The sequence below is a fragment of the Hemitrygon akajei genome, chromosome 22, assembly GCF_048418815.1.
Source record: "Hemitrygon akajei chromosome 22, sHemAka1.3, whole genome shotgun sequence".
NCBI lineage: Eukaryota > Metazoa > Chordata > Chondrichthyes > Myliobatiformes > Dasyatidae > Hemitrygon > Hemitrygon akajei.
In genome coordinates, this window is record NC_133145.1 from 53,203,613 (window position 1) to 53,230,561 (window position 26,949).

Here is a 26,949-nt window from a genome sequence, read left to right on the forward strand (position 1 = left end):
TTTTACATCTATCTATGCTTATTGATTGGAATAATTATTTTGTAGGATTTTACTTCTTGCAATGAAGTATGCTTCCAAATATCTTATTGTAACATATTGTATATTTTATGTAGTGCAAAATATCAAATTTCACAATTTCGTATCAATTTCAGTGATATTAAACCTGATTCTGACCTTATTCCCCTGAAATAAGGGGAAGACACCAAGGAGTTGCTATGAAGCAAATACTTGCTCTGTGTTTTTTTTTGCAAACCTAACGAATACTGAAAGGCCAGGATAGAGTGTGGAGAGGATGTTTCCATTAGTAGGAGAGTCTAGGAATCTCCTGGCCTTTAAGACTCTGATGAAAAGTGTGTGTTCAGCCAGTGGGTGATGAATCTGGAATTTTGTAGCTTCAGAGGCCTGTGGAGTCCAAGTCATTCAGTGTATGTAAGACAGAGATTAATAGGTTCTTGATTGGTAAGGGGATTAAAGGTTACAGGGAGAAGGCAGAATGGGGGGGGGGGGGGGAATAACAGCCATGGCTGAATGGCGGAGAAGACTCACTGGGCTGAGTGGTCTAATTTCTGCTTCTATATCTTATGGTGTGTGGTCTTGTGTAATGATGCTTCTGAAGCATTGTAGATGATATCCTTATACGGACGGACTGTGGGTAATGAACAGGTGCTCTGCTTTTACAGACGTCCATAAGTTGATTTTATCCATAGGTTGGAAAGTACATTAAAAAATTCTATATGGTAACCTTTCCTTCAATTTTGTAATGGCATTAAAAAGACAAGGCTGATAAGCACAAAATATTTATAACAGTGGTGGGAGAGAAGAAACTAATTCTGCTATGTGTAGGAATGGATGTATGTTTATGTGCCAAAATTTTGGATTTGATTATATTAGTGGGAGCTTGTTTATCTATATGAGTACCTGTAAGGTGGGAGTTCAAAACCCTGGGGACAGTCTTTATAGTAAAACATTGCATCTCTTTGAAATAAATTGGTATCTGGGTCCTAGCCTGATGTGATTTGGACCTAGAAATAATGTATCACTGATATATGGGTTCTGCCGAAATGGAATGAATTAAGTGACATACAATTTTTCATGTACACCTTTACTCCATTATGCTTCAATCTTTACAATAATAGGCATATGCTGTTGTAAAATATACAATTACTTACCTAATGCTGCCAGAAGAAAGCTATTCAGTCCAATGTGAATGTCCATTTCAATATAATTTGGAAATTTTCCATATCGTTGCAAAGCAATTATACTGTATGTATCCTGCTGATAAAGCAGGCAAAAGGCTAGAAGTTGTGCAAAGTTGAACCAGGACGAATTTTTCCAAATGTCCTCTAACATCTTTCTTTGTTTGACTCAGTACACAACCATGCCCGATTACACAGTGCAGCTCTCTGTTGAGAAGCAGCATCGTATGTGTCTCTGTTAAAGATGGAGATTAAATTAACATTTTATAATCAGAGGGCATGGTGTGAATTGATGTGGCTGTGCTTTGTTTTAAATCAAGTACCTCTTAGCTTTGTTTATCATAAGTAATTATTGCCTGCCTAGTTTTACATAACTTGGTGTATGTACTGCAACCTTTAAGTAGGTGGTTTGATTTTGAAAGGAAGATAATATGACAGATATAGAACATAAAACAACCCACGATGTTGCTTCGACCTTTTACTTTACTTTAAAATCAGTCTAACCCTTCCCTCCTACGTAACCCTCCATCTTTGTATCAGCCCTGTGCCTTTCGAAGAGCTTTTTAAAAAAAATGTTCCTGATGTATGTGTCTCTACCACCATCCCTGGTAGCGTGATCTATGCACCCACCACTCACTGTGTAATTTTAAAAAAATCTTACCTCTGACATTTCCCCCCCCCCACTCCCATACTTTCCTCCAGCCAGCTTAAAATTATGCTGCCTAGTATTAATCATTTCAATCCTGGGAGAACTTCTGGCTATTTGCTTCTTAATCATCTTGTACACTCCCAGTTCAATGAATTGGTGACTCTTTATATGCTCTGTGTGCTTCAGTGAAATACAATGTTTGTAAAATGTCAGCCTTTAAATTCTTCACCCACAGATCCTTTTGTGGTTTCATCATCTTCATTTGTACATCCTGCCTTATCCATCATTGAGTTCCACTGTACATTTTTAGTTCCTGTTCTCTGGATTTAAACATTCTGGTTGACAATACCTTGGTCACCTCTTGTAACATTTATTCAGCGCTTCTAAAGTGGAGCAACCCTTCTGGCTCTTTGGGCCACACTGTCCCAGCAACCCCACAACCCCAATTAATCCTAACTTAATCATGGGGCACTTTACAATGACCATTAAAGCTACCTGATACATCTTTGGACTGTGGGAGGAAACCAGAGCACTGGGGAAAACCCACCCATTCCATGGGGAGAACATGTAGAGACTGCTTACAGAAATTTTAACAGAGCTCATATACCATAGTTGTTCAATGAGCAACTGTAGTTATACAGAACTGATGTTCTCTACTTTTGTATGTGTTCTATGTGAACAGCTTTATGTGAGTGTTTGTTGGTTGTTATTTGGTTTGTATATTTTGTTACAAATTTTTTTTTTTAAATGTATGTTAGTTTTAATACCCAAGAAGCTGCAGAAATGGCTAACGGCTTGTGAAAGGCTGAATCAGAGAAAGATGCGTGCTTTTGAAGTTGTTTGGATATAATTTTATTTCCCTGAGCAGGTGCACAACTTTCACTTGCCCGTCTTTCATTGACTTAACACCTGGCCCCTTCTCTGTCCCAGTGGAATTGGCTGTAAATGGTAATTGTGTTGAGGCATACCGTTTACTAGCTTAAGCATTTCTCCCTCAGAAATTATTTTTATTTTGATAGCAAAACTATCTCCAGATCCTGTCATAATTCAGAATACAATTTGGTGGGGGGAGAACCGAGCTCTGTTTGTGCTGTTACCTTGGCTGTAGTAGCCTTGTGTTTACTGGCTTATGTGAAACTGGTTACATGAATTCTTGAGCCGCACATAATCTGCTGGAGATGCTCCTGGGGTCAAGCACATCAGTTGGAGGAAAGAGGGCGTCATTGTTTTGTGTTGAAACCCTGCATCAGGATTGAGCAGATTGTGTTGCTTCACATTCCAACATCTTGCAGTCTCTGGCGTCACCTGAACTTCCAAGATCAAAGCAAATTTATTATTGATGTGTATGTCACCATATGCTACCCTATAACATACCATATACTTGTTTGAATCAGTCAGACTGGGTTGTGCTAATATGTTTTCAATGCCGTTAAATGTTAGATTTCTACTCAGGGTGTACTCCCTGATGTCGCTGCAGGAAAATTGGTGAAAATTTAGTTTAAAATAAATATTAATTAGTATATCAAATAAATTTGATGTGGACTAGTGAAAACATAAAGAGCTTGAAGTAATTTCGGAAGGATGCGAATGTGAGGTCACTTTTTTCTAGCTCTGGAGTTGCTTAATGGATTACAATAAGAGTCTTGTGTCAGCTTGTCCTTGGATTTGGAGCAGATATTCCTAATAGCTTCATTTCATTTGAAATGCATTCTTCAAGGGCAATACTTGATCAATAACATTTAATCCAATGGAGTAACTGGTTCTCCATACACAATTAATCTTCCTGACTCAGACTCATCTTAATTTTGAAATCTCTCTACCTCAGCAGGACCAATGCTAGAATTCCAAGTGCTGACATTTAATAAATAATCACGGATGTGAACTATTACTGGAACTGACCAGTGTAGTTGGCAAACCTCGTGGTTTACATGATGCTTTTGTAATAAATAACTATCATAATCCCATTTGATTGCTTTCAGTTGTCTTGTAGGTGGCTGCACTTGATTTAATCAGGTAGACAGAAAGGAGAGGATATCTTGATGGAATTTGATAATCCCTCAGTCTTGCTTTCATTGTCTCTCTATATTGACCATAATTAAAGTCAGCCATGGCAGCTTATTGCTGCTATCTACTACTATATCTGAGGGATGACAATAATGAATGTGAATCATCTCCAACCAAGAAACCTCTTCCTGTCTGGAACCCTACTTGCCTCCTGAGTTGTCCAAGGATTCTTCCTTGACCTCTTTCCCTTTCATCCCATAACCTTTCCCAGGTGCAAGTAGAGGCATGGGTACAAATGAGATTCGCTTCTACTCTGCATAACATTCTTTGGCTGCTTCTCTGCTTTCCTATTTCAGGAAAGCCCAACTTTTTTCCCAGGCAGCATTGAAAGGGCTGGTTTGCTACTTTACCAGGTGAAGGCTTTAAAATAATCATCACATTTATTGTTTTAAAAAAATACCATTTGTGATTATATTGCATTAAATTGGGTTTTAAACCTTGTCCTCTTGTGTGCACAGATGACTTGTGGGCTCCATTACACAATCTTTAAAGGCTATAAACCTTCATCATATTCCAACTTGATTACTTAAACCTTTTTAATGGCTAAAGGCTTTATTTGTCACATGTACATTGAAACATACAGTGAAGTGTGTCATTTTGCATCACACACAGTTGGCAGATTGTGCTGGAAACACTCTGCTGGTGTCGCTACATTTGCAGAGCTAATGTAGCATTACCACAACTCAACTAACCGTAACCTTAACTGTATGTCGTTTGAACGTGGGAGGAAACTGGAGCATCTGGAGGAAATCCATGCAGGCATGGGGAGAATAAACTCCCTACGGCAGGAGGTGATCTCCCATCGGTGATTGCTGGTGGTTTAAAGCTTTGCGCTAACTGCTACACTACCGTGCCCATGTTATTGCTGTTCTCTGCCCAACATGACAAACAAAAAATTTATATCAACACACACACAAAGTGCTGGAGGAACTCGGCAGGTCAGGCAGCATCTATGGAAAAGAGTAAACAGTTGCCATTTCAGCTGAGACTTCTTGAGAACTAGCCTTCTGAGTACCTCCAGCATTTTGTATGTGTTGCTTTGGATTTCCAACATCTGCAGATTTTCTGGTGTTTGAAAATTTATATCCATCTTCTCCCATGTGTTGTTTGCCTGCTTTGTCTTTCCTCACTGCTCTTCCATTGTGTTCTTGGTTACCAAATGCCCTCATTTAATGTCTTTGCTCTTTAAGTGTGTCCAAGATTTCTTACCAGTCCATGTCCTCAAACATTTTGTACTCTGCATTCTTCTACAACTTAGAATCTCCTCATCCACTTCTTCACACCAGCGCATTATTACACTGCCACTCTTCGCCCATTTCCTGCTTTAAATAATGTTTTATTTAATACCTTTTTCTAAATATCTTTTCAGTTGTGATCTTTGATCAAGATTTTGGCTTTCTTCCTAACTTCTGTTTTCATGGGTAAGTGTGAATGTACATTCTGCTTTCCAATTTCAGATTCTGAGGCTTTCAGGCATATTTTGAAATTCGTTGATAATGATGCAGTAAGTACCTGCTGTTATTTTGAACAATATTCTTCTTTGGATTTTCAAGCACTTACGTAATTTTTTACTTTAAAAATCAGGAAGACCAAAGGAATAAATTGTAAAATTAATTGTGAGCAACCTTTCTCCCTTCCATTCCCCACTCTCATGAAACTAATATTCTAATACATATAGTATGGATTCCTCCAGTGAAAAAATAGATGTGAGACAATTTTAGAGAAATTTGACATAGTAGTGCTGGAAGTAACCAAAGTTTTTACCTCTCTCAATTCACTAATTGGAAACTCTTAACATCATTTTACACAGAATTTACTGCTAGAACAATTGTCATCTCTTGGTAACATTTTGATACAATGTTCTTTAAAGCTACAGATGCCCCCCATTTTGCGAATGTTCGCTTTACGTCAACTCACTGTTATGAAAGACCTACATTAGTTACCCGTTTTCCCTAACAGAAGATGTTTTCACTGTTACGAAAAAAGGCAGCGCACGCCGAGCAGCCAAGTTCCTCCCCCAGAGCTGCATTCTAGCCGGCATTGCTTAAACACGTGCCTGTGAGCATCTGTGCTTTACGTCGATTTATTTTGTGCATCCGTTAGCAAGATGAGTTCTAAGGTATCGGAAAAGCCTAAAAGAGCGCGTACGGGTGTTACACTTAGCATAATTAAATGTTTCGATTGTGGTGAACAAAGTAAGGACATAGTGAGTTTGGCTAAGGGTTTTTGGAAGTTGATGAAGATGATGTTGAAGAGGTTTTGGCATCCCGTGACGAAGAACTGACAGATGAAGAGCTGATGAAGAGGAAAGGATAACAATTGAAACCGAACGCAGTAGCGAACAGCCCGTAAGTGAAGTCATCCAGGAACTGAAGGGGAAGCAATTGTGTGAGATTTTCGCTGCGATTGACAACGCTGCAATGATTGCAGAAAAGTATGACTTTAATTTTGAAAGGGTACGTAGGTTTAGGGCATATTTGCAGGATGATTTGAGTAGTTACAAAGAACTGTATGATAGAAAAATGCATGAGGCTAAGCAGTCAAGCATACTGTCATTTTTCAAGCCTTCCACAACAGCCACAGCAGACGACGAAACTCGACCTTCGACATCAAGGCAGGCAAACATAGAAGAAGGTGACCTGCCTGCCCTGATGGAAATAGACGACGATGAGATGACACCCCAGTCTCCTCTACCTCCCACCGCCCCAACTACCAACGACTCAGCCTAACACACCATCGTCAGTGTCCTCACTGTCTTCCCGATTCTGGTAAGTGAAACTACACTGGGCGTACATTATTTCTACTTTATATAGGCTGTGTGTTTTTATGTGTTATTTGGTAGCTTCATAGCTTAAAGGTTACTGGAAAGAGTGCTTCTGCCAGGAGCGCTTGCGCCATGTGTTTTTGGCGTGAGTGCTGCCGAGAGCGGTGGTGGGTGGACGGTGCTGCAATAGTGGTAGAAAAGTATTCCTACATTATATAAGCTGTGTACTTATTTGATCATTCCTGCTTTTACTATATGTTACTGTTATTTTAGGTTTTATGTGTTATTTGGCATGATTTGGTAGGTTATTTTTTGGGTCTACGAACGCTCACAAATTTTTCCCATATAAATAAATGGTAATTGCTTCTTCACTTTATGACATTCCGGCTTACGAACCATTTCATAGGAACACTCTACCTTCGAATAGCGGAGGAAACCTGTATTTAGTGAATCTATTTTTGAGTTAACTGGATGCAGTTGTTTTGTAAACAACAAGGAAATGGTGTATGTGAATTGAGAGCCAAACTAATGATGGATGGATTCAGCAGGTTGGGACGGGGTGAGTTTATGTTTGGAAATTTGTTGATTAAAAGACGTTAAAGCTTATCAGGTTTTAAGTACATTACAGAGTTTGGGTGAGTGTAGAAACTAGAGTAATTAATAGGCAAAAGCGGGATGTAATAATGGAATAAGAAACAACAATTAGGAGCAGAAGTGTAGAGGTGTAGTACATTTATTATCAAAGTCTGTATACTATGTACAACATTGAGATTTGTCTCCTTACAGGCAGCCACCAATAGAACCCATTAAGAACAAAGAAGTCTGTCAGACACCCAATGTGCAGAAAAATCGTACAGACAATAAAAGTAAGCATTCAAGAAAGTGATCCACAGCCATAAAGCCAATCATCACTGTATCTGATCCAGTAGTCCATTAGTTGGAGGCCACGGCCTCAGGTGTAGAAGCAGCAGGATAAAGGATTTCCCCAAAGCATTTTACCTCCATTGAAATGCAGTCACTGTTTTAATGAGGGAAACATGACAACAAATTTACCTAAATTAGATGGTAATCAGTACTGGATTTCAGTTGGAGTTTGTGGAGATTTACCGCCTAAGGCTGGTAAATTTCTACAGATGTACAGTGGAGAGCATTTTGACTGGTTGCATCACGACCTGGTTTGGAGACTCCAAAGTGCAGGATTTAAAGAAGCTGCAGAGGGTTGTAGACTCCGCCAGCTCCATCATGGGCACTAGCCTCCCCTCCATCAAGGACCTAAAGTAGGCAGCATTCAGCATTAAGAACCCACCAACTGGGCATGCTTACATGCACCTCATTACATGTTTCTCATTACTACCATCAGGAAGGAGTCACACTCAATGTTAGAGGAGAACACACACTGGAGACCCATACTCAATGTTCACTGTTTTAGGAATAACTTCTCTACTCTCATCTGATTTCTGAACAGTCCATGAAGTCATGAACTGTTGCAGCTAGAACAATTGTCGGCCATTCCCCTTTTGTTCTGTTTAATTATTTATTGTAGCTTGCAGTAAATTTTATGTCTTTCATTGTTGTTTTGTGGCAACAGTACAAATTTCATGGCATTTGTTAATGATAATAAATCTGATTCTAAATGACGCTTCCACAAAACAGAACTGAGTTGCGCTTTATAATTTGGGTGGGTCACAGCATAATTCCCTTGTCTTTCAAAATTGTTTCGTGGATTCAGTTTCACTAGAGACTGAATGGGGTCTTGGTTCAGCCCCTCATCTCAATGATGGTTCGTCCAGTAAGTACCATTCAGCCCTTCGAGTCTGCTCCACCATTGCAATGTGGCTGATTTATTATCTCTTTCAACTTCATTCTCCTGCCTTTTTCCTGTAAGCTTTGACACCCTAATTAATCAAGAACCGATCATTCTCCACTTTAAATACACCCAAAAACTTGGCCTCCACAGCTGTCTGTGGAAATAAATTCCACAGATTCACCGGTCTTTGGCTAAAGAAATGCCTCCTCAACTCTGTTCTAAAGGGACATCTCTCTGTTCAAAGGCTCTGCCCTCTGGTGTTAGACTCTCCCACTATGAGAAACATCCTCTCCACATTTACTCTATCCTGCAGTCCTGCTCTGGAGTTTTTGTGTTCAAATCTCCAACAGGAGACTGGAACGCACAGCCTTCTGAGATTGTTCTAAACTGAGGAGCCTTTCTAATAGTGGATAAATCTGGCAAAGTAGGGAAGGTTAATTGTGATCTGGAAATTCAGCAGAAGGACTGCTGGTGGTGGGAACAACTCTGGCAAAGGCACCCTGCAAAACTGAAGGTGTTTTTTTTTAAAAAACACTTGCTAACCAAACAGAATTGCTTTGTGCTGAAATGTAATCATTACAAGTGTCAGATATGTTAGTTATTATGGGAATGATTTACAAGAGTTTATTTTTAAGCAGTGAGACTGTGATTTTTGATGTAATGAATAATGCGTTTTGATATCTCAGAAGGTTAATTTTATGTTCTGTTAAATTTACACATTTTTATGGGAGGATAGCAACTTTGCAAAAGTGTAGAAGCATTTCTTTTTTGGAAAGTACTCTTCGGTGTTTGAATCCTCTCCTGCATTTTGGAATGCAGTAGAGAACCTGTCAAAAATTTTTCAAAGATGCATGATTTATATTCAAATTCTGTGTGATCTTATGCTATGATAGTTCATGAAAAGGTGGCATTTTCATTTGTCCTAGTGTTGTAACGTGCCTCTAAAAATAGAGTAGGAATTGTAATTGCTTAAGGCCAGTTACCTGACCTGTTTAAGTACCCTCCTGTGATTCAGACAAGGTTATACTTTGAAACAGAATTGGCACTGCTTGTTTCCTTTTGTATGTTTTCCAATATTATGTTATGGAAAGTTTAACAATGTGTGTATTGTGCATGGTCAAGGTGCTCTATTTCATCCCTCTGCTTTGGATAGGGAGGTAATTTGCGAATCATAATTTAATAATCTCCTCAACTTGTACATGTGGAATTCAGCCAATTGAATGAGTTCATGTTCTGGAATTTGAGTATTTGGGCTGAACAAGATGATGTGTAGGGAAAGATGAGGGAAAAAAACCGAGTCTTGACATTTTGGGTGACACTTAAAAAAGAAGTAAATGGAGACTTGTCTTAAGTTAAATAATTTCAAAATAGAGCTACTGGTATATGGTGATGTTTTGTGGGTAGCTCACGGGAAAACTACTGGGTATTTAGGTTAACTGTTGGCACAGAACTACAGTGAACTGTGGCTGAGGCCTGCAACTATTAAAGCATGGACTCACTTTTGTGAACTTCAGTTCTGAATGCTATTTGAACGTTGTTATTGTTTGCGTGTCTTTTTCTCTGTATGTTGGGTTCCTTTGTTTTGTAGCTGCCTGTAAGAAGACAAATCTCAAGGTTGTATAAAGTATCACACGCAAAATGCTGGTGGAACGCAGCAGGTCAGGCAGCATCTATAGGGAGAAGCACTGTCGACGTTTCGGGCCGAGACCCTTCGTCTGTTACTATCTTTCCTTTCAGTTAGTCCTGACGAAAGGTCTCGGCCCGAAACATCGACAGCGCTTCTCCCTATAGATGCTGCCTGAATTTCCAGCATCTGCAGATTTCCTCGTGTTTGCTTTGTATAAAGTATACATACTTTGATAATAAATGAACTTTGTACTTGATGTGGTTTTGCTACGGCTCTGGACTGCTCCTTGTTAGTATACTTGAATCTTATTGTCTCTGCAGGCCCGCATATTTGCCTGCTACACCTGCATGTTTATCTTCTGCGAATGGTGCTCGAGGGCACCCAGGTCTCTTTTCATCTCCCTATTGACCTTCTTGCTGGATTGAATATCTTGAAAGTTCTAGCTGTGATGATGGGAAAATATTAATGTTATGCATCATTACATGACAAAACTGACTCTTGGAGTTTGGATCTCCCCAGCTCAATGAAAACATCCTGAAGTTCCCACTTCACAGACTGTGCTGTTTTTAACCTTCAGTAGCATAACTGGCAATCAATAAAGTGATGTAAACATCAATTTATTTACAAACTATTGTTGCTGCAAAATATCCTGAAAATGAGAATCGTGTTGCATGAATGTAAGCGAATGTTTCAGTGATGTGAGCTAAAATAATTTTGCATGAATTGTAAATTCTTCATTTTTCAGAACAACTGTTCAGTGATTATCGAAGGAAGAATTTTTGACTTTATTAAAAAGAGTGTGTTCTAATGCTCATTTATAGCTCTGTAATTTTTAAATAACTAAATACTGTACATTTTGCTTCCTGTTTTACTGTTGTGTGTTCACATGAATTGTTCCGTGACTCATAATGTTAAGGGTTGCATTGAATTGAGCAGTCAAAGGCATGCCACAGAGATAATATTAATATAATTTCAGACTTTTCTAAACAATTCCTTTTTTTGCAGCAATTTGTACACATCCAGATTTCTTAGTTATATTTATAAGATAAAATTAGTCTTGTTCATCACATGTACATTGAAACACACAGTGAAATGCGTCATTTGCATCGTCAACCAACACAGTCCAAGGATGTGTTGAAGGGCAGCCTGCAAGTGTCACCACGCTGTCGAAAATGTCTCCACTCTTAAAAGGACACTGATAATCTTGCATAGAAATGAAATCATTCTAAGCGGTATTGATGTTTTAGTATATAAGTGAATATTTGATAATGAAGTGAGAAATTAATGATCTTAGACCTGAGAACAGAACTAGTGCACCCGAAATCAATTAAAATTAGCAATGGAGCACAAATAATTGAGGCACACAGCTATGTGTTTTTAAAAAAAATGCAAGGACTTGCTTTTCCATAGTGCCTATCACAGTGTCTGAAGAATATAGTCACATTTGTAATATATGGCATGGCAGCTAATTTTGGTACAGAATTTTGTGGCTGACAGGATACGGTAGATGGGGAGCTCCCAGTACTCACTACCCCACCTGCACAGAACATAGTCAGACATCATCATCATTACGTGCTGTGTCTTGAGACGTGGGCTATCATAGTCTTCTGTCTATCATAACCGTGATTGTTCTTGGTAAATTTTTCTACAGAAGTGGTTTGCTATTGCCACCTTCTGGGCAGAATCTTTACAGGATGAGTTGTGCCAGCATTTATCAATACTGTTCCGAGATTATCTGCCTGGCATCAATGGTTGCATAACCAGGACTTGTGATATGTACCAGCTGCTCATATAACCTGCTCCACCACCTGCTCCCTTGGCTTCACGTGACCCTGACTGTGGGGCTAGACAGGTGCTACACCTTGCCCATGGGTGACCTGCGAGCTAGTAGAGGGAAGGAGCACCTTACACCTCCTTTGGTAGAGATGTATCTCCATTCCACCACCCAATACATGTCCTTGCAAAATCCAGCCTCAGAATCTTGTGGTTGACAGGAACTGGTGGATGGGGAGCCGCCTACCTGCACAGAACAGTGTCAGACATGCAGAGTAGATGCCCCTTCAAAATCCCTAACTCCTCAGGGTGGGGTATTTCTCATTGCAGGGTATTTTCATTTCAAACACTGACTTTTTATTCTGGTGGCCAACTTCTCTGAATCGGCAAGACTTAAGCAGATTACCCGTGCATTCACGATTGCAGATGCTCAATATTTTTAGGAGATTTTTAATGCAATGTCAAAAATTTAGAAACCATTAAAAATCAATTCAATAAACAAAATTAAAATTTTTTAAATGATAGAAAATTAAGACAACTTTAAAACAGTTAAATATTTTAACTTTAGTGTTGGCTGATTTGCGCACAAATATTTGAAAACTCAAATCCTATCACTTCTGAAAATAGTTCTCTGACATGTAATTTGCCTGGTGATATATTGTCAATGGTTTTGTAAATTTGCATGCAAGTACAAAATGCTACTGGCATTTAATTGCCTTTTGAATCCAGTTTGTTTACATGGGAGTTAATGATGCAATTTTTAGTACATTATGCAAATAGGAGTTTCTCAGCTTGCAAGCTGTTGGGGACGTTTATACATAGGACATGCCATTATCACATGGTGATTTACTGAGAAAATAACAATGATGTGGATCTTTCAAGATGTGGCTGTCTTTGTTGTTACTGAGCTCCGCTCATGTCACGCATTGAAATGTAATTTGATTTTTTATGTGTTCTGTTCAACTGCCTTGTTTTCCTTGGTATTCTGCAGTCTTTCATGTTCCTTTGTAAATATTTGAAAGAAATATGAAATAACCAGTGAACACATTGACAAATTTGACATTGAAAATGGGTAATTATTGGAAAGTTTTACCAGTGGAAGGATGTCAGCTGTGAATTTGGGAATTTATGGGCAGTGCTTACATTTTCACTTTCACACTTAATGATAATTTAATGAAAGTACATGTACGTCACCATATACAACCCTAAGATTCATGTTCTTGTGAGTACAGGGGGCCCCCCGTTTTTTGAACATTCGCTTTACGACAGCTCGCTGTTACGAAAGACCTACATTAGTACCTGTTTTTGCTAACCAAAGAGGATTTTTGCTTTTACGAAAAAAAGATGCCCGCTTTATATGTGTGTTTACCCCGAGAAAGTCTACAATGACCATGAAGCCTTGTGTGGGCAGTTGTTTGTGCATGTGTGTATGTACATACGTATGTGTGTGCGTGCAAATTTTTTTTTCTCCAAATCGATTTTGGCTCACTGTCTTCCCGAGTTTGATAAGTGAAACTACACTGTACATACAATATTTCTACTTTATATAGGGTGTATATTTATCATATCATTCCTGCTTTTACTATATGTTGGAGTTATTTTAGGTTTTATGTGATATTTGGTAGGTTATTTTTTGGGTCTGGGAACACTCAAAAATTTTTCCCATATAAAAATAATGGTAATTGCTTCTTCGCTTTACAACATTTGGGTTTACAAACGGTGTCCTAGGAATGCTGTACCTTCAGATAGTGGGGGAAGCCCGTATACACAATGACTCCAAGAAACACAATACTATCAATGAAAGACTGCACCCAACTGGACGGATAGACAATCAATGTGCATAAGATGACAAATTGTGTAAGTACAAAAGAGAGAAAAATGTTAATAAATAAGTAAGCAATAAATATCAAGAACATGAGATGAAGAGCCCTTGAAAGTGAATCTATAGGTTGTGGGAACAGTTCAGTAATGTGGCAAGTGAAGTTAACCCCACTGGTTCAGGAGCCTGATGGTTGAGGGGTAATAATTGTTCCTGGACTTCCTGTACCACATTTTTGATGGCAGCAGCAAGAAGAGAGCATGACCTAGATGGTGGAGATTCTTGATGATACTTTCCTGTGACAGTGTCCCATGTAGTTGTGCTCAATAGTGGGGAGGGCTTTACCTGTGCTGGACTGGGTTGTATCAACTATCTTTTGTGGGATTTTCCATTCAAGGGCATTGATGTTTCCATACCAGGTTGTGTTGAACCCAGTCAATATACTCTCCACCACATATCTATAGAAGTTTGTCAAAATTTTAGATGTTGAATCTTCACAAACTTCTGAGAAAGTAGAGGCACTGTTGCATCTTATTCATAATTTTACTTGCATGCTGGGCCTAGGACAATTCCTCTGAAGTAATAACACTGAGGATTTTAAGTTACTGACCCTCTTTGCTTGTGATCCCTTGAAGAGAACTGGCTTATGGACCTCTGGGTTCCTCCTCCTGAAGTCAGTAATTGGCTCCCTGGTCTTGCTGATGTTGAGTGAGAGGTGGTTGTGGCACCACCCAGCCAGATTTTCAATCCCCCTCCTTCATGCTGCTTCGTCACCTCCATAGAATGTAAGTTCCAACGATTTTCTCCTGCTTCAGACCATCACTACCGAGCAGTCTTCCATAAGTTGTCATTGAAACCTGTTGGATATTGAAAGGTCTTGATAGAGTGGATGTGGACGGGATTTTCTTGTAGTAGGAGAGTCTTAAGACCACAGGGCACTGCCTCAGATCAGAGATGAGGAGGAATTTCATCCTATGAAAAGTTAGGTCTGAGAAAGCCTGCTTTGGAGTTGGTCACTTATCCTGAAACCTTAATGTGTAAGTATTTAATTTCTCCCAACGTGTCTGCAACATTGAGAGGTTTTGGGCTTGTTTTTTGCTGAAGTGCATGTACTTCGTTAGATCTAAGAATCTGGAGCAGTGGTTCCCAACCTTTTTTTGGCCATGCCCCACCTAATCACCTCTAAAATCCTGATGCCCCCTGTGGTGATATATAATTCTTATTATTCAAAAAGTGAACTCCTATTCACCTGGAGGAAGCCTAAAAGACCATTAACTTGGTTTAAACAAGCTTCCAAAGAACATGGCATTCATGAAAGAGAAAAATAAAAGAACTAAAGGACTGTTAAAGTTCTGAGGAAGAAATTACTAAGAAATTGTAAAAAAAAAAAGAACATTAAGTGATATTAAAATAATAATAATAAATAAATAAAACAATGCCGATTCGTTTCTACAGCATACAAAGACAGATACACCGTTTAAAAGAGATGACGCAATGTACACACCTTCACACCACCAAGAACCGAAAGCTACTGCAAAAAGCAGCATTGGCGCGACCTCGTACGAGTTTCTTGCGCGTTTGGACTTGTTCATTCATTCCTTCCTACATCAGTCAATTCATTAATTTAATTATGAAAGCCATTTGATGGTTGTAATGATGGTGATACACTATATATACAGTACATACGCAATTAAACGTACATACACACAAGTATTTTTATGTATGCATACTGTATATACACATGTATTAACTCGCGCGCACACACATACTCACACAGACTTACTAGAAAAAAATCACTGTTAATAACTCATTCTCAAATTGCCCCCCTTAAAAATCAAATTACCCCCCTGTGGGGCGTATGCCCCACGTTGGGAACCACTGATCTGGAGTATTGAGAAGAGGCCCCTTTTTGTTAGTTTTTATATTGATTGAGTGCTTTTCCAAATTAGACAGATGATCATTCTCACTTTGCTAGTATCTGTTAAATACCTGTAATCATTCTTTTTTGTACAATCTGAACTGGAAGATGTTATGCAGAAGTATGCTATGCTCTGTAAATGACTCATTTGGCTTCCTTGCTTAAGATTGGAAACAAAATTAAAATACAAATACGTTATCAGTCACCAAGGAGATAATATATCTTTAAATATTATCTTTCAATCTTGTGTTACCCACATTTATTCTACAATAGAAAATCAAAAATTAATTTTATTTTGTGGCCTTCACCAGCAAACAAAAACTGTGCTCTGTTGATATGAAACTTGCTAATGTTTGCCAGCATTATTTTTATTTTGGAATTGGTATTTGATTTTCGGAAAGCTAATGAATCATCGCTGGTGGGATTTTGTGGTAGGAGTAAATGTATTGAGGCATGAAGTCTGTAATTCAGGTACATTAAGAGATTCTACTGCATAATTGCCAGTCTATATAACCAACAGCTATTAAATAACTACCAGGCCAGGAATTGATGCACAAGTATATGGTTTTCATAAGTTTTTAATTTATTGAGATACAGATCGGAATCATCCCTTCCAGCTCTTTGAGCTGAACCATCCAGCAACCCCAGACTTAACCTTCAGCGAATCACGGAGCAATTTACGGTGACCAATTTACCTATCAAAATGATATGTTTTTGGACTGTGGAAGGGAACTGGAGCACTTGGAGGAAACCCACACTGTGTTAGGGAAAATGTACAAACTCCTCACAGGCAGCATGGCAGGAATTGAACCTGGGGCACTGATACTGTAAAGCGTTGCGATAACCACTACGCTGCGTGTCAAGTAGATGCAGATGAGAGAAGAAGAGAAATGTGGAGAAGAGTGGGAGTGAAAAAAATATTAGCACAGAAAAGAAAAAGACGGACTTAAAAATGCAAGAAAGGGATGAGCAATAATTACATGCGTGGAGGGGATCCTTCGTTTTCATTTGCTAAACTACTTGTTATGATGAACAATGTATTTACAAAACTGGTTAATTGTTCAGAAATCAATTGTAGTTCTGCCTCACATTCTTTCATGGGTTCTATATTTGCTCAAGTCTCAGTTTTGGAATATAATTCCTGCAAAATCAGGTTGCTTGTTTTCAATGGTGTTTCTGTAAGTGAGAATGAAATTAGCTAAATCACTACAAACTGGATACAGTGTGTTAATTCTTATTTTCATTGTATTGAAAAAATTAATTCTTCCATCAAAATTAATTATGCTATACTTGTTTTATATTTTATGATTGATGTTTTTGTTTGGCTTTTTTCATTTAATCATTGACAATTAAGATTAAGTACCTGTGTGTCAGCCGCTCCTGGGTTACGAACACCCAAATTATGGGTATGCCTACACATATGAGCAACCTTTGTCCTCATTGTTTCCTTTCTAGTAAAAAAAACTGTTCAATCTATGTCAGATCTTCTTGTGAATGCTGCTTATGATGGCCTGTGCCTGTTGTAAGATTTTCACTACACCTGTGCCTGTGACAATAAACCCGACTTTGGCTTCCATAATATTATTAAAATCAAAAGTCGGTGACTTGCGTACATACGAAGATGTACATATTTTCTTCTCTCGCTTCACCCTTAATGATTGTTCTTATCAGTCTTTGTGCTTCTGATGCCATTCATTTCAATACTTTGGAGGTTTGGTTACTATATTGAGTGTTCTTAGCGTATTCTATGGCTTGTTAACACAATCAATGTATTGATGTATGTAAAACTGAACCCAGTCGTTGCCTGCATATTAATTAGGCAGACCTGATCTTGAATTTTGTTTGCATTCACTTTTGGAAAATGGGTGTCTCCGGAAAGGTCAATATTTATTGTCCTTGAGAAGGTGGTGGTAAACAGGTGTCTTGTTGCTTTTCCTGAATAAGTGTGCTCTCTAGTTGCTGTTGGTTGGGGAGTATGAGGATTCAGACACATCGAGAGTAAAGAACTGACAATTTCAAACCCTGGATGGTGTGTAACTTGGAGGAGAATCTGCAGGTGCTGGCATTCCCTTGCAGCTGCTATTCTTGATGATGAATGACATGGGCTTGGAAAGTGCTTTCAAGCAGCTGGTTGAGCAGCTGCAGTACATTTTGTAGACCCAGCCATTATATGTAATGAGTAGCCGAGAAAATGGAATACGTTAGGGGGCTGGTGAGGTTCTAGTCAAGTGGACTGCTTGTCTGAGATGTTGCCCGGCTTCTTGAGAGTTGTTGGGGTTGCACTCATCCAAGCAATTGAATGTATTCCATTGTGTTCCTAACTTGTACCCTGCACCTCAGAATGATCTTGGGGCATCTGGAGGTGAATGACTTCCGTAGGAGTCTGTGGAGATATGCCATGGCATCCAAAACTTTGACAAACTTCTATATAAATGTGTAGTGGAGAATGTGTTGACTGGCTGCACCATAGCTTGGTGTGGAAACACCAATGACTTTGAACAGAAAATCCTACAAAAGGTAGTGGATTTGGCCCAGTACCTATGTGAAATGCTGTCATCGGAAAGCAGCCTCCATCATCAGAGATTCTCACTGCACAAGCCATGCTCTTTTTCTTGCTGTTCCATCAGATAGATGGTACAAGAGTTTCATCTCTCATACCACTAAGTTCAAGAGCAATTACTACCCCTCAAGCATCAGGCTCCTGAACAAAAGGGGTTATCTACGCTCATTTGCCCATCAATTATCTCACTTTTAGGACTCTTTATCTTGTTATTTCATGGTTTCTTTATTTTTTTGCTATTTATTTATATTTGCATTTACACAATTTGTTGTCTTCTACACTCTGGTTGATCTTTCATTGATCCTGTTATAGCTGCTATTCTATAGATTTGCTGAGTATGTCCACAGGAAAATGAATCTCGGGGTTGTATGTGGTGACGTATGTGTACTCTGAGAATAAAATTGACTTTGAACTTTGACTTGCACGCAATACCAGCCCCTAAATTGTCCAAGTCTTTGTGTTCCTGGCCATTTATCAGCTCATAATTGAATGATTTTTCCAGGTCTTAATTTCAGTGGATGATTCTTGATAATTGTAATTCATTTGTCTGTCTTCAGGAAAACATATTTTGAATTGCACTGGGGGAATAAAATGCACAAATGTTTTTGTTAATTATCAGGAACTAACCAAAATGGACAAGAAAATTAACATCTATCTGCAGCCTTTGCATAAATTGTGGACAGTAAAACTTTGCTGTCTGCTGAGTTTTTAGAAGTTTATGAAGAGGAGGTAGAATATCTTTTGCTCTCTGTATAAACAGAAGATTAGAATTCCTGTTTGATTAAACCACAATTGGGGATCAGGTCTGATTTTTTTCAGAAGAGGAAAACTAAATAAGATACTATTTCATGATTGCAGACACCTGAAGGGAATGTGCTTCTACAATTTTTCCTCAATTGTATCATTTGGAGAATTTTTGTCTTAACCCTGAGTTTTGTAAATCTGTGTCAAAACAAAGTTAATTTGAGCTATCCTTATTTCTACCTAAAAAGTAAACATTTCCATCTTTGGAAACTGTAGCTTAAATATGTAACCACTGTCGGAATGATTAGTTTTCCAAATCCAAGTTCACTTATTTTAGTAAACTTGTTGTGGTTTATCATACTGCTGCTGTTTGACTGAGATAATTCTTGTATTGATTAGTTCAGTGTGCTGCTGGCAGAAGATGAACTAGATTGTTGCATTTTTGCCTTTCAGTGATGCACCATGCCTATAGTAGACAAATTGAAAGAAGCACTGAAGCCCGGACGAAAAGATTCTGCTGACGAAGGTGACCTCAACAAACTGCTGGCAGCTTCAGCTAAGAAGGTTCTTCTTCAGAAAATTGAATTTGAGCCTGCCAGCAAGAGCTTCTCCTACCAGCTAGACTCACTGAAGAGTAAATATGTCATTTTGAACCCAAAACCTGAAGGGGCTACTGGTGAGCAAAATGCTTGTTCTGCCCCAACAAAGAAACAGGGTAAGCCACTCTGAACAGCATTTATTATTGATTGCATTCCAAAGTTCAATGAATATAGTGATTAGCTCCATTTTGGGAACACTTGATATTTATGGTAACCTGACTTCTTGCAAATCTCAGTTAAAATATCTAAATGCCAGAACTGCCTGCAACAAAATGAATCTCAGGATTGTACATAATGACATATATGTACTTTGATAATAAAATTGCTTTGAACTTCGCCTGCAAAGCAGACTCTGAAAATATATCTGAGTCAGCATGGAGGTGAGTGAGAGATGATATGTTAGATGAAGAAAAGTGGCGGGCTTGAGACTTGGATTTGCTGGTGTGAATAGCTGATTTCAGTGCCTTAGCTCCCATGTACTTTATGTATTTTCTGAGTGGGCCATGAAAAACCAACATCATGGCTAAATCTTGCAGTAAAGGCCAGATTTGTTGTGAATGGATAGCATTATTTCTGGAATTGTGATCTCAAATGTTCTGACATTAAAAAAATGCTGTAACAATGAAACAAACCTTCGCGGTAGTTTTTGTTCAGGAGCATTTAAATTTCCTGCCATAAGTAGCTGCTGACAAAGACTTGTGTTTTATGAGCCATTGAAAGTTAATTTCACATATTTTCAGGCCTGTGAATAAAAGATCAGATGTTAATTCATGTGATCACTGTGCATGTACTTTTCCTTATTTTGTAACATTTACTTGAAATTTTAAAGCTATCTGGCAATGTTGATTTCTATGGACCTGTTTAGAAACTGGATTTTAGTTTCAAATTTTGAACATAATGTTAAAGGAGGAAAAGTAACCTGATTTGAATACTTTAGTAACACACAATTTAGTACTTTTCAAGAAGTGTTTTAAGTTTGGATATGTATTTAAACAAAAATGTCACTTCAATGTTTAGAATAATTGCCACAGCTCCGAATTGGTTCAAGCACAACTTTTATGTCAGCTCAGGTGCCTGTAAATGTAAACCTGAAGTAGTGGAACTGTAATGCATTTTATTAATGGTTTAATTTTTATCCTAGCTGGTACCCAAAAATCCTGTTTGTTTTTATATTCAGTTTATGAAACAAGCAGCATTCCAAATGACGGCATCCCAGCACCTCAGAAAATTTTATTTCCTATGGAAAAGCTGTCCATGAAATGGGTGCGTGTGTACAGAGTTGGAGCTGGATTGCACAACCTTGGGAATACTTGCTTCTTGAACTCCACTATACAATGCTTGACGTATACACCACCATTGGCCAATTACCTCCTCTCGAAAGAGCACAGTAAGACATGTAAGTTGCTGCATTTAAGGTTTTTTGAAATTATTATGCATTTCTGGTAGTCACATTAGACCATAAGACAGAAGAGTAGAATTAGGCCATTCGGCCCATCAAGTCTGCTCTGCCATTCCATTATGGCTGATTTATTATCCGTCTCAACCCCATTTTCCTTCCTTCTTCCCGTAGTCTTTGATGCCCCGACTAACCACAAACCTGACCTCTCTACAGCGTCCTGGGGGAAAAAAATCAAGGACAGAGTTTAAATCAATTTTGTTTTCAGCAATCGAAATGCTTCTTTCTGAAATCTTTTATGAAAGACACAGACATGTCACCGAGTAGTGGATAAAGGTTGAAATGGTTGATAGATTACTCGAGGTTTATTACAGAGGTGTCAGCCCCAGAATATGGGCTGTGTTCCCAGTGTTGGAGTTAACGAATGCACCATGGGAGGAGCAGTGAGGAGGGAATGCCGCACAATGGGAGAGAACTTTTCACATCTTCACATCCAGAAATATTTTCAGTATTGATGTTCCAGTTTTTACATTAAGGATCACTGTGTTTGGATTGTGGGGGCTTTAAAACATACTGAGTTATATTCCTTGGTGAGTCATGAAAGGTTTAATTTTATTGCCACTTAACCAGCTCAGGAAGCTTTTGGAGCACTCCGGTGCAGTCAGCTGCAGGCTATGTGCTGACCTTACAAGACCTGAATGCGATGAAAATAACACCTGCAAATCAATTATTAAAGTAAGCTACTGCCTACTGCTGATAAAGAAAAAAATGCATTTATATAATGTCCTTCACCCTATCAAAACATGCCAAATATTTAATTTTCAATTGCATTCTTTAGAACTGCTATCACTACTGTAATCCAGGAAACAGCTTGTACACAGTACTCTTCAATAAGACGGCATTGTGATAATCAGTTAACCATATTTATCTTTAACTATAATCCCATAATTTGTGCAAGATTTTAAATTATTAGTGACCCTGCTAATGAAGTGCTTTTCACAAAATAATCATCTTCGTGCAGATGCTATTGCAGATTATTTAAAAACATTATTGTCATATTCAAATGTTTTCTCTTGATGCGATTAAATCACATATTGCCTTAATCCTGGTTTGGTGCCCTCTTTTAGTTTGATCTAATTTTGATGGGCACAAAATTGCCGTAGAGTACAGTTTTTGAAATGTAAATTGATGCCTGCATGATTCCCCAGACAAGTTCATTTGTTTTCATTTGGACACTTTGGTCTCTGTGGCATTGGGCGGCACAGTAGCGCAGTTGCTTTACACCGCCAGCAATCATCAGTTGGGGTTCAATTCCCACTGCTGCCTGTAAGGAGTTTGTACATTCTCCCCGTGACTATGTGGATTTCTTCCAGGAGCTCCAGTTTTCCTCCCACATTCCAAAGACGTACATATGGTTTGGGTTAGAGAGTTATGGGCATGTCATATTGGTGCCAGAAATGTGGCGACACTTGTTGAGGTTCCCAGCACAATCCTCACTGATTCAATTTGACACAAAAAATGCATTTCACTGGGTGTTTTGACGTGCATGTAACAAATGAAGCTAAACTCTTTAAATTGTGGTGAAGCGAAGGTATATTGCTCAGACCATTCACGTGAAAGCTGTGCATAAAATGTCAGATGCACATTGCAGTATCCGCTCAATACAGCGCAAATATTTTTTGTGCTAGATAATACACAACCAATATTTTTTTCATCTGTCTTGCTCTGTTATTTCCTGTGCTGCCTATTAAAACTAAGCTATTTCATAGATGTTCAAAGCTCTTTCAGATTTCTGACCTAGAAAGCAGAAGAAAATTGTCAGCCTTCCTGCAGCTGTTTTTTTTTTGTGTGAATATGAATTTTGTTTAACCTTGCTCACCATAATGAGCAGGCTATAAATCACCGCACATTTTGCTGTGCTCATCATCAGAAGCTAGTGCACTTCTATTACTCTGAGATGTGTTGCAGAAGAATCTGCACCACATCTGTCTTTGGAACAAAACTTGTCATTATTTACTTTGCCATGGTCATAGTCAAATTTGATGAGGAATCACAGTATTGAAATGGAACTGGGCTCATAAGATAAGGGATGCATTTAAAATGAAATTCATGGAGTGATTGTATAGGAGGTGCTGCATTCAGCACAAATTCCAAGTATTTAAATAGATATTTGAAAGGAATCTTAGCATATATACATATGCATGTATTATTGATCTAGAGTCAAAATTTCAACTGCTTCTGCAGCAGCTGAAGGATTTAAATTTAAACAATTAAATATACGCTTATTTAAAAGCTTGCCTAAGTGCTGCTTAAACGTAATTACAGTATTTGCCTCCACCACATCTGGCTCAGTGGCCGATTTATTAATTGCCTCTGTACCTAATAAAGAGGCTACTTGTGTGTATCCTCCTGGCCTTCTTGTGCCCATCCACTTCAAGGTGCCACTTCATGGCCCATCCACTTCAAGGTTCGATGTGTTGTGTGTTCAGAGCTGCTCTTCTACACACCACTGTTGTAACGCTGGTTAGTTGAATTACTGTCTCCTCCCTGTCAGATTGAGTCTGTCAGGCCACCCTCCTGACCGTTCTCATTAACAAGAACTACCGTTCACTAGAGTTTTTTTTTGTTTATCACACAATTCACTCTAAACTCCTGAGACTGTTGTGTGTGAAAGTCCTAGGGATCAGCAGTCTCTGAGATACTCAAAACCACCCCGACTGGAACCAAGAATTATTCCACTGTCATTGTCACTTAGATCACACTTGCTCCCCAGTCTTATGTTTGGTCTGAGAAACAGTTGAACCTCTTGACCCTGTCTCCATGCTTTTATGTATTGAATTGCTGCTCCATGGTTGGTTGATTAGCTGTTTGCATTAACAAGCAGGTGTACAGGAGTACCTAATAAAAAGGCCACTGAGTGTACGCATGTGCTTATATTATAGATCCAGAGGCAAAACTTCAAATCCTGCTGCATCAGCAGGAAATTTAAATTCAAGCAATTAAATATACACCATTCAAAAGCTTGCCGAAATTCCTCATAAATGTAATGACTGCATTTACCTCCACCAGCTCTGTCAGTGATTACATAATCTATCTTCATTTAATTTTTCAATCTTTTTTATTGATTTTCAAATAAAGAATATACAACGTAATCTAGTATACTTCTTTCAGATCACCCCTCAGCCTCCTTCACGCCAGGTAAAACAACCCAGTGTATCTAATCTCTTCCCCCATAACTAAAGTCCCCAATCCACAAAACGTTCTGGTAATTCTCTTCTGCACATCTTAGAACAGCACAGCATAGACCAGGCCCTTCGGCTGATGATAGTGTGCTGACCATTCCACCTATTCATAAATCAATCTAACCTTCCCTCCCACATAGCCCTCCATTTTCTTTCTTCCATGTATCTGTCGTAGGGTTTCTTAAATACCCCTTACGTAGTTGCCTCTACCAGCACCCCTAGTTCCCTGCACTTGCCACTCTGTGTAGATTAAAAACCTACCTCTGATGTTCTCCCTATACATCCTTCAATCACCTTAAAATGATATCCCCTCATATTGGCCATTGCCACCCTGGGGAATTAGCTCTGGCTGTCCATTCAATCTGTGCCTTTTGTCATCTTATACCCCTCTATCGTCATCTCTCTCACTCTCTTACACTCCAAAGAGAAAAGTCCTAACTTGCTCAAATTTTCCTCATAAGATGTGCTCTCTAATCCAGGCAACATAGTGTTATAATTAGACCAGGCTATATGGGTGACATCAGGAAGCACCTCATTAACTGAAGGTTGCTCGAGATTGAGAACAGAATTGCCGAAGGTCACCTGGTTCAATTGAAATCTTCCTTCATGAAGAAAAGTATTTAAGTATTTAATAATTTGAATTATAGTTATAGAAATGGACTTAGTCCTAGACCAGTATTCTTTTAATATCTCCTGTGTTTTGTCTACATCCAACGTGACATTAAATGCTGAAACAGTGCAGGGCAACAGTTATCAAAATCACTTAAGTAGAGCACAAGGGAGGTGGTTCTCCAGACATACCGGGAATGCTGTGTCCTGTTTTGGCTGCCAATGGGCGAGTGCAATAATGTAGAGAAACATGCCCTGGCATGGTTTTCTTGTTTGGGATCTTAACTTAAAAGTAGTTGGAAAAAGGTAATATGGAAAGAAAGCACCTGGCAGACAACCTTGTTTTGAGGCATTTGAGCATTGAAAGGCATTAACATTAAGCAATAAATACCTGAAACTAGCAAATTTCCAAGTCTGAGGCATTTGTATCATGTCATTGAGGTATTTGAATTATAAATGGATAAGTGGAGTGGAGGTACAAGTTGGAACAAGTGTTATTTTAGAAATGATTTAGTAAACAGCTTTCAAGTCAAATTAAAAGAAGTGATAACTTAGAACTGTTTAGGTTACTAATGCTGTACTGGGTGGATTTTAGGATTGTTATGGGAAGATGACGTACAATGGAATGAATGGTTATACTTATTCACGTATACATTCTGCTACTGATGAGGCTATAATAAACTGACTTAAAACTGAATAACATTCAAGACCACTGCCGTGTGTTTGGGGTCATGTGTAGGCCAGACTGGCCAAGGAATTAAATTCCTTCCTTGAAAAACATCGGTGAACTTGCTGGTATATTTTAACAATTACCTTACTGTTTTTTTCCCCTCCAAGTTTTTTTTTAATTGCCTCACCATAAACTTCCCAACTCCTGCGGTTAGATATCATCTTCAGTTCAAATAGTACAGTCCTCTGCTAACCTAACCCTATCCTGCAGTATCTCGTAATATTCCTAAAATATCTGAGAGGAATGAAGAAAATTACTTGACTCTTTTGAATGGCACCCATGCATATAGAAGATTAAATTGCAATTATATTATAGTTTCTGTCACCATATAGCTATTTCTGAACCTGGAATATATAACGAAACACTTGGGGAGGATACAGTTAAAACTATTAACTCTTCCTAATCCATCTACACGTTTCATTAGTTCTCTGGAGGACAGCTTTTGTCTTAAACTTAATCATGTTTGGTTAAATCCATTGTAATTTGGGTGGGAAACCATCTGAATTCCTCAAAAAAAAATTGAAAAGCAAATAAGTTTGATATTTAGTTAATTTAGTTTCTCCTTTGAAGAATTAATATTAATTAATAATGAGTTGCTTTAGATCTGCATGAAAAAGTGATTCCTTTTATTTCAGAAAGAGATGATCTCATGAGTGACGTTAGGCTGCTTTACAGGGGTCGATTTCGAAATGTTTCTGTATCAGCAGGTTTTACTTGAGTACAAAATTCCATACATGTTGATAAGTCATTGGAAAAATATTCTGCTCTCTTGGACTCGACAACTGTTCTTATTGTGTGTTCGCTGTATGAATCATCTCATTGAAAATGTACTTACAGGGCTTGGTGGCAAAAAAAACTGGGGAACATTGTAGGGTTTTGCATTTTGTTGTTTGTGATAATGAAATTGAGTATTGCTTGAACGCTGTGAAATTCCAGCACCATATGGCTGTTTTTATTTTGGGTTTTGTGCTGCACTAATGATACTTGCTCTTGGTTTTGCAGAAGCAGCAGTTGTTGCCACACAGTAAACTTGATAGATCCTTGTACTTGGCAGCAGGAAAGGGCACATGTATCCTGCCAAGCTCCTCCCCACCTATCTCACCACCTCACTTTGAATGTGACAGATCATTGTTAATTCTAAATTGGATTGAGCTACTGTAATTCAAGATTTATTACCCTAGTTTAAAGGAGAACCAAATAATTATTTCTCTGCTTCCAGGTCTGATGCAGCATCAGAAAATACAATTGTATAAAGAACACAATTTTAAAAAAGCACACAATAAACATAAGATAGATTGTATGTATATAAGGTGATGCTAGGTGCAGGAGTGTCTGAATGTAAGATGACTTTTTATGTTGAAAAATCATGGCAAGCTAGTTCTCTTGACACCTTGCTTCCGGTCTGAACAATGAAAGCTCTGCAGTGCTGTTACTGTGTTTATCCTGACCTCA

The 26,949-nt window shown here is 38.5% G+C and overlaps 1 protein-coding gene across 6 annotated transcripts in view; it reads left to right on the forward strand.

The window, feature by feature from the left end:
• Positions 1–26,949, forward strand: part of usp36 (ubiquitin specific peptidase 36) — an 84,840-nt gene that overhangs the window by 12,425 nt on the left and 45,466 nt on the right. For 4 of the 6 annotated variants that reach the window (XM_073026250.1, XM_073026249.1, XM_073026247.1 and 1 more), the window contains exons 2-3: positions 19,375–19,636; positions 20,698–20,916. In XM_073026250.1, coding sequence (XP_072882351.1) covers positions 19,384–19,636; positions 20,698–20,916 — 472 coding nt within the window. In that variant the 5' untranslated portion in view covers positions 19,375–19,383. Of the gene's footprint in view, positions 1–6,473; positions 6,678–7,459; positions 7,540–19,374; positions 19,637–20,697; positions 20,917–26,949 lie in introns of all 6 variants that reach the window. The other 2 variants (XM_073026246.1, XM_073026248.1) reach the window with 2 other exon arrangements.